This window comes from Parasteatoda tepidariorum, chromosome 5, assembly GCF_982258835.1.
Source record: "Parasteatoda tepidariorum strain Cologne lab strain chromosome 5, Ptep-v5.0, whole genome shotgun sequence".
Classification (NCBI taxonomy): domain Eukaryota; kingdom Metazoa; phylum Arthropoda; class Arachnida; order Araneae; family Theridiidae; genus Parasteatoda; species Parasteatoda tepidariorum.
Window position 1 is genome coordinate 93,575,388 of NC_141759.1, and position 9,421 is coordinate 93,584,808.

General features: G+C 32.3%; 1 protein-coding gene across 2 annotated transcripts in view; it reads left to right on the plus strand.

Moving 5' to 3' along the window:
* Positions 1 to 8,101, plus strand: part of LOC107445008 (very long chain fatty acid elongase AAEL008004) — a 49,164-nt gene extending 41,063 nt beyond the window's left edge. For both annotated transcript variants that reach the window (XM_043042237.3, XM_043042239.3), the window contains exons 7-8: positions 1,528 to 1,664; positions 7,271 to 8,101. In XM_043042237.3, the coding sequence (XP_042898171.1) occupies positions 1,528 to 1,664; positions 7,271 to 7,564 (431 nt within the window). In that variant the 3' untranslated portion in view covers positions 7,565 to 8,101. The remainder of the gene's footprint in view (positions 1 to 1,527; positions 1,665 to 7,270) is intronic.
* Positions 8,102 to 9,421: the final 1,320 nt, after the last annotated feature.

The window sequence follows — 9,421 nt, forward strand, 5'->3', positions numbered from 1 at the left end:
AGTTCTCCTTGGAAGAGCTAAAGGCGTTCCGGTAGTTAGTACTTTTTATAACCAGTGGTAAATTCTGAAACCTCATATTATATTTAAATCCAATCTTTATTCATAATTTATTTTACCTTTCGGTTGTCATTATGAAGTTCCTTTAAGTAAAATTAAGAAAGAAGAAATAGAATTTTATAACAAGAAATTAGAATTTTATAATAAGAAATTTCATTTTATACAACAAAATATAATATTTTAAATAGCAATACATTGAACAAATTAGGAAAACATTGCATTAGTAACAAAATGAAATACCTAACTAATATCTTTAATAAAAAAATATTTGTTTCTCTAATAATCTTTTAAGTTTTCATTTCGAAATTAATCATAATCTGTCTAAGTGTTATTTTATTCATTTTCAGCTTATGTAGACACACCAAAAACAAATTCATAACTAAGACTAGAGAATAACGCAATAACTGAAAATTCAACTGTCTGACGAAAAATATAATTTAAGATTATTGACAATAAAACAAGCTAAAGATCATCTTATCTCTAATTAAATATTCAAAAATAGTCTTTTATAGGTTATGACATTCTAATAAACTTTATTTATATAGTTGGATCGATTATTTAGGATTCCGTAAATTGATTATTTAGGGTTACCGTAAAAAAAAAAATTGGGAATCGCTTGATTAACGAATAAATTTTTTTGCCATTATTTCAAGCATACCACCTTTGAAGAATCTTATTGGGGAAAAATTTCACCACCACCATTGTAATTCAATGATAGCTATTTATAATTTCAATATCATAAATGTTTGATCTACCTGAAAGTTTAATTCGCAAAAATATTTTTTTTCTTATTCTTTTACAATAATGCAAAATATTCTTTTATAAGCAAAAATGGTAGGGTATTTAACCTTTCATTCAATGAAAAGGTTTCAGTTAAAAGAGTTTATTTTATAAACGTGTATATATTTAATAAAATCAAAAATGAAATCAAAAGAATGTAAACGTATGGGATCGCAAATTAATATTTAAGCAAGGAAAAAGCAAAAACGCTATCAAAATCTGACAAATCACAGAGAGGAAAGTCAAATATAATTAGCATCAAGACATGTGTTATTGCCGGAAGGGGAAGGAGATCGAATTTTTTAAATTAATAAATTGTTTTAAATGTATATTAATATAAAAAAATTCCAATTTTTTCACTCGATCGAATTTTTAAAATTCCAGCCAGGGGACAAGTCGAGGATATTTCTACTCACTTGAATATCAATAAGTGGGCCCCCATATGTGAACTCCCCCCCCCCCAATTTTTATAAGAATTTTAAAAATACATATTATGGGAGATTTTTGTGGAACATCTTTTATTTTTAATTATTTTTGGTTGTGGTGATAATAAAAATTATTACATACCTTTAAAAACATATTTTGCTTGCGGAAATTGGGTCTGATAATTTTTTTTAATTAGTCTTGTTCATTTACATATTATTTTATAACAATTATTTGGCTCTATAACTATCAATATTTTAATTGCAGGAGGAAGTAATGCCTTTTTCCCGTTTATAAATTGTTTTGTGCACACAATCATGTATTCATACTACTGTCTTGCCGCACTTGGTCCAGGAATGCGAAAGTACCTCTGGTGGAAAAAGTACCTCACAATTATTCAAATGGTAAGTGGAGAATTGATATCGAAAAGGTGGCAAAATGTTTTGAAAATTCATTCGTGCCTTAAAACCAAAACAAGTTATTTTTAGAGACCACTATCCCTATGAAGGAGTTAAGTGTACAGTTTGTGTTACGGAATTGCTACTAGCAACTGAGTTTGGCGGGACAGTCCCGCTTTCTGGTAGACTGTCCCGCGTCCCGCCAATTTTAAAAAATGTCCCGCTTCTTAGAAAATATCTGCATTTCTTATTTTAAATGTACTGTAAAAATATATTCCTATTATTTATGAAGTATTATGGTGAATATAAAGAAATAAAAAATACATAAAATGCGTGCAAAGTAAACTAAATTAGGCAATGTACCAAGTTAGATTTACTCGGTGGTGTGCGATCATTGTCTTTACGTCTCGGATTAATTCAGATAAGTGCGGACTGCCGTTAGACAGTGCGGTTTGTTGTTTTCAATTTGACGTTCGGTGTGACTCATTATTTGATTGACAAAGGTTGAGCAATAGTCGCCACAAAGTAACGGTCTATAAGGTAAAATTTAATACTCTTTTTTAGCCTTTGTAATAATTTTTTTATTTATTTCTAGTATTTACCCACAAAATAAAAGATGAGTGAAAAAAGAGGATGTAAATTTAATGAAGAGCTAAACAGAGAATTTCCATTTATTAAAAGTACCAAAATAGACTATATGGTACGGTGCGATAAACGCAATGCTGAATTTTCGGTCTCACATGGTGGAAAAAACGATATTACTAAACATCTAGCGACAAAGAGGCACAAAAGATTTTTTAATAATGCCGCTTCCTCATCTAAAATGGAACAATTTTTTCGCAGTCTTTAGCAACACGGAAAAACAGCTAGCATTAGCGGAAGGGCTATTTGTTTTCCGCACCATAAACCACAATCAAAGTTTCAGATCAATGGATTGTACGTCGCAAGTGATCAAAACATTATACGACAAAAAATATGCATGTGCAAGAACAAAAACCGAAGGAATTATTTGTAATGTTTTTTCACCATATTCGTTTTCACAATTGCAGAAAGAATTAGAAAAATGCGCATTTATGTCCATATATTCTGATGCTTCCAACCACAAAGATTTAAAATTATTTCTCACAGGTGTTAGATTTTTTGATCCAGAAACAGGAATTAAAATTAGAATATTAGATTTTGTTTCATTGCCTGATGAAACTTCACAAATAATCTTTGATTTAATAAGTACTATTTTAAAAAAGAATAATTTAAGCAATAAAATTATTGCCCATTGTGCTGATAACACTAACGTAAATTTTGGAGGAAAAGCTAGAAGAGGCATCAATAACGTTTCTACGAAACTTAACGAACATTTGAAGCAAAAAAATATTGGAGTAGGTTGTGCAGCGCACATTCTAAACCTATACTATTCAAAACAGCATCTGACTTACTTCCAGTTGATGTTGAAAATACTTTTGCAAACATTTATTCGTATTTTTATATATATATTGTGCGAGTTGAAAGTTTGACAAAATTGTAATTCTCATTTCCTCCCATTTGTTCCGCTTTGTCTCAATAAAAATGTGGTCACTTTATATTAGATCCACCTTGAATCGAAAACTTGTTTTACTTATCAATAGATTTATTGTTTTAAAAAGAAAGTGACATGGTTGCTAGATTTAGAAAAAAAATCGCTGTTTTTGGAGTCCCGATTTGACCTCTTTTTACTTGATTATTACTGATTGTTCTTGTTGGAAGCCGTGCACCATCATACGTTAGTGTTACCATGTTGTTCGAGCAGCGAAATTGTCACCCTTCCTTCGGTCAATCCGAAGTTTGCATGAACACCATTTCTAAAAGCCTCAGTCATGATTATTCAAATTGTGCCCTCAGTTTTATCACGTATCCTCTCACAAAGCCGCTGAAAGGAAGATTGTGGTATATAGAATCAATATAAAAGTGTTTCCATAATTTTTTGCATAAACTGTATATACGTAACATAATTCCTGATTAGTATTTCTAAGTTAAAATCATTCTTAGTCATCAGTGGTTTTTCCCCTTTGAATAGAGCAACTATTATTTCAGACCTGATTATTTCAGCTAGAGATAAGCAATGATTGGAATTTTAAAAAAACCCTTGAAGAAATGCTTGTTTTGGAAACCGCAAACTTCACTCACCTTCATTAGAGCAAAAAAAAAAACCACAGGGAGTGAATTTAATGAGATATCTGATAACAATATACACGATTCACCTTCCCACTTTTGTGGTATTTATTGAAAGAAATAGTTATACGCATCTCTTTAATGTAAGTGAATCTTCTTAAGAATTCTTATTTAATTACTCAGAAAATGTCTTTCCTAGAAATAAAAATCTAAGCACTGTCTTACATTCCGATGTCATCTGAGTTATGATGGAATTCCCTATCTTTAGTTCGCAATTGATCACAAATTCTAACTTTTTAAACTCACCGCATGAAACTTTCTCAGTTTTATTTCTTAGATGTGATTCAGTTACGTAAAATGAATAGAAATAAACGATAGATCCTACGCTTAATCAGGTTAACAGGTACTGGATCAGAATGTGTTACCTGTTGAGGGGCGATTAGTGAGATGTAGCAACGTCGCCTATACCTTCGCAGGCCTGCCAACTACTACGTTTTCTGAAAATTTTTTATGTATAGAGTGGTAGACTTTTCATAATCAAAGCTTTCAGAATTTTTGGTAATTTTGAAAAATCATAAAAGCCTCACCACGAAAGGACTGAATTAACCTTTTATGGGCAATTTATTTCTGGCAAAGGTAAATTAAAGTATTTTTGGAATTGAAATAGTTATAGGAATAGTAATTGATATAAGAAAAAAAAACTCATTTAGTTTATAAAAATGCCATTTCTTTGGTGGTAAGAACATTTAACACGACCTATTAGGAACTTATTGACTTTCATTTTTCTTTATTTATAAAATAAATTTTATAATGCTACAATCTTCAAATGGAATAATGCATTTTATAACTTTAATACGTTTTCTTAAACTAACAAATGGTTGCCAATTTTATTCAAACGCACTTCAAGAAAGCTGAAGTTATTAACAAATGGAAACCTAAATTTAAAGTGCTAAAAAAGTTCACCATAGACTTTAAAAATTGGTGGTAAGTATACTTACCACGGCTTTAGAAAGGGTTAAAGTGTTGTTGAATATGAACTTTTAAATTAATTATATATAGTAGTGCGGAAAATAAGTTTAAATGAATAAAAAATAATAAATTTAAATATAAACATAGCTATCACTAAAATAAAGTTTTACTGAATGCATAGAAAAAACTGAAGCTTAGCATTTGATAAATTCAGCAAATGCCGGTAAAAATTGATATTGGTATAGTTTTACAAAATATAATTTTATTTGAACAAAAATTGATGTAAAGAAATTTACAAATTGGCCTTCTTCCGTTTCATTTTAAAGGAGGCAAGACAGCGGGATGTATATCAATCAAGAAAATCAGAGAGAATTATATGCGAAACTTGAAAATGTTCTTTTCACACAACGAAGTTTTAGAGGTTGCCATCAACTTTAAAAAATTGGCTCATTATAATGATACGTGTTCCATACGTGGTTTGAGAATGGTGCAATAAATTTTGAATGTGAAAGACTAGAGTAATAATAATTTAATTGATTGCCAATCAATACAAATTTGATTGGTTTAAAAATGAAAGCTTCGATTACAATATGCGTTGGAAGTATTCGGTTGAAAAAGTTAACTACGAACGTAACTTGAATGAGATGAAATTTTATTCAAATAGAGACTTGTGACTGAACTCTTATATGCCGAATGCACTTCTTTAAACTATCACAAAAGCAAAATTTATAATTAAATTAAGTAGATATTTCATTTAACAATTAATTTGGTATAAATGTATAACAATTAACGGATACTGGATATCTGTGTAATCTCGGTATTTGGCGCGAAGCGCCCCTGTTTGATATATAAGTAAAAGTCATCATTAAAGTCATATGCTAGTTTAAATTGGGGAAATCCCTGTAGTCAAAAACAACAAAAGAAAAGGTATAGCCAGGAACTAGTTGTCAAATAACACAATATGCGCTATAAGTCGGGCATGAAATTGAAGAAAAACAGTAATGATAAATTTACATGAAAGTAAGATTAAGTTAGCTATATACAAAACATGTGTTTAAAACAAATAAGTAAGTAAATGAAGTGAAAAGAGCAATACTGAAATATTTACATACTAAAACTATTTACATTAAAGAATATTGTGAACTTCTGCTAAAGCAGTGACCCGGTCGTCCTGGCAAGACCACAGCTTGTACCGGGTTGCTCATTGTACTAAATTTAATAGTACTACGGCTTTCCCGGATCGGACCCTACAGGGTTGCTCCTTCACCGGGTTCGCCGTAGTCCTATAACCTATCTGTGTGTGTTTGTGTATGATAAAGTTAGTAGAATTTAGATATAATGCAATCTGAGCATAAGAATGCGGTAATCGGGCTAAAATTCATATTATCACGAATAACAATTAAAATTTAGAACCAAATATATAATTTAGTATATTATTATATATTTGTCTCTAAATTTGAACTTGCCGGAAATATTTGATATTCCTGGCCAGGAAACTATGAAACTTCTATCTGAGATAGGCCTGAAGACACCAATAAGCCTCCAATGGATCCCATCGCATGTCGGGGTAAATGGCAATGAGACAGCCGATGTGCTCGCCAAGAATGGCTGTGATATTCCTATGGACTGTTTGAACCGTCTTACTCCCACTGAGATCCACTCCCTGGGAACACATCGTTTGCTTCCAGTGTGGCGCCGTACTCCATCCCATCAATGGTATGCTGGCAACTGCCCTGGCCTATCATTAACATGCTGCTGCCCTCGGCCTTTCCAATAGGCCATGGCCAGATTTCGTAGTGGCTATCTTAAGTGTTTAAGGTTTCAAAATGGGGAGAAAACTTTCCAACCTTGTTCCTGCTCACAACCTGCTAGTCCTGATCACCTTCTTTTTTGCCTTGGCGCTTCTTTTAGGCAGCTGCTGGTTGATCGGGACTTTCTGCAGATGTATGGGGAACTGACGCGACGGGGCCTTTCTGGACCTGGTCTAGGCTTTCCTTCTCCAGGGGAGTGTGTAACAACAACAACAGTATATTATTAAATAATATTGGTAGATAAGCATGCATTATTTATTTAGAATAAATGCTAACAATGAAATAACTGAGGTACCAGTATTTGTCTTTTGGGAAAAAGCCATGTTCCAAAATTAGAACATCAGCGTTTAAACGGTTAAAAATCGAATACATTTTAAAGTTGTTGTTGTTGTCGTCGTATACCATTAAGGCAAAGTGTGCGATTGTTCTTGTTTTCCAGTTGCGCCATCTATAGCCAAGAATTCAATTTCTGCCACACCCGTTTATAGGGCGGAACCATTCATTCATCCACAGACCGTAATTTTGACTTTGACCTGAAGCAGAGAACGATATTTTAAAGTGAATTGAATAAATAATTTTGTCGAATTATTTTAATACGACCTCCTTTTTTATAACAATTTATAATTGTTCTAATATTCTAGATTTATTAACTACTCGCTCTAAACTTTTTTTAATTTCATTTTTTAGGTTCAGTTCGTACTCGCATTTGTCCACGCAATGGTGCCTCTCTTCTATGACTGTGGCTATCAGAAAGGATTTGCTTATGCTGTCATGGGTCATGCCCTCCTGTTTATGGTCATGTTCATCAACTTTTATCGCAACACATACAACAAACAGAAAAAGATTGATTTAGAAACAAAATCCAAACAAATGACCTCAACGGAAGAAAATCATCAAAGCAATGGTGTTCGAACTCGACATTCCAAACGTCTTAGCCAAGTGGAAAAAGAAAATGGCTACGCTCATGAGAAAGTGCATTGATAATAACTCTCAGTATCGAATCTTTTTGGATTTTCATATTTATTTTATTGGGACTGGTATAAGACGCACACGGAGGTTTTTACCTACTGCTGACACTGATAAGGAAAATTGTTATGACTTCTTAATATGAATTGTTATGACTTTATAATTATGAATGTTTTAACGGTTTTCTCGAAGTGCTCTTCTGAAAATGGTTACCAGCAATTTATGTTTACATTTTGCCAAGATCTTTTAAGATTTTTTAAGCAAAATGTTAACTGTGTTATACCTCAAAACGAACGGATTCAATTTAAATGTGTGTGGCGAGTTATTCTCTGTTATTTTGTTGAAATTGTTTCGTTCTATTTTTTATGAAATTTATTACGATTTATATCTAATTATTTTTTGAAATTTTTATGATCGATTTTGTTATTAGATTTGTACAATATTTTGTATAGTTCAGTACAAAGGAACCGGATTCATACGGTTCCTTAAAAAAATTGATGAATTGTAACAAAATTATGAAGAATAAAATATTACACCTGTTCGTTATCACAAGAATATTTAAATGAATCTGATTAATAGCTGGCCTATCACAGAGATGCCAACTGCTCCGGACATGCCAAAATAATTTTTAAAAAAACGGTATATAACTACAAAGTAAATGTTGGAAATACTTGACTATTTTTGCTTGCTTTTTAAAAGGTATAGCATGACATAGGTACTACACAAGTGATGATTATATAAGCCTACGAATTATTTAGAAATAGTGGTGGATAAAAATCTACTAAGTTGAATTTATTAAACCAAGAATCACAATTGATAAACAACCACTTTAAAATATATATTTGCTATCGGGAGCAAGTTGGCATCTCTGCTGTCAACTACTACGCTTTTTGGAAAATATTTTATTGAGTGGTAGACATTAAAAAACCAAAATTTTCAGAATTTTTGATAATTTTGCTCACATTTTAAAAGCTTCACCGCTCTAGAGCTGGAAAAATGTGGCGTTGCATATGAACTTCTGAATCATTTATATGTAGCAGTGTGGAAAATAAGTTTAGATGAATAAAAAATAATACATTAAAACATATCTACCACTATAATAGATTTTTACAAAAAGCTTTCAAAGTTGGCTGCCCTGTAACAGCTATAAGAAAATCTCGTTTCATGAGATTTTAGCCAATACAATTAGATAACACTAGGTGATGGATACCGCAATCACAAAGATGCATCCAAGGTTACGAAGGGCAACAAGCTGGCTACCCCATCGCTAAGGGGTGCTTGGCGAAACGGTAAAACACAAATATTTTTCTGAGCTAAAGTGGTAGGATACAAATTATACAGGGTGTTTATTAAGTCCCGGACCCATTTTGATGTTTAATAACTCATAAAATAATAAAGATAGATTAAAATTAATAACATAAATGGTTAGATAGACTCAAAAAGTTTCATGACCCTTGTCAATGAACTTCTACTGAAAATATCAAGTCGATAGTCAATTGTACGCTAGGTAGCGGCAAGCATGTCTCATCAGTCGTATACTTAGACACGTTGGAAAACTTCGTATTTCCACAACTAGAAAAGCTGCAGCCACACGTCTTTTTGCAACAAGATGGTGCTCCACCTCATTGGGGTATCATCGTTCGTAGTTCTTTGAATGACCATTTTCCAGGAAGATGGATTGGGCTAGGAGGTCCAATTCCTTGGCCACCCAGATCACCTGATATAACGCAGCTGGACTTTTTTTCTTTGGGGATTTATAAATGACAATGTTTACAGGAGGATCGTGTCGAACATGACCTAAAAGACAGAATTACAACCGCAATAGCCTCTATGGATGCCGACATGTTTGCCGCTACCTGGCGTGAAATTAAC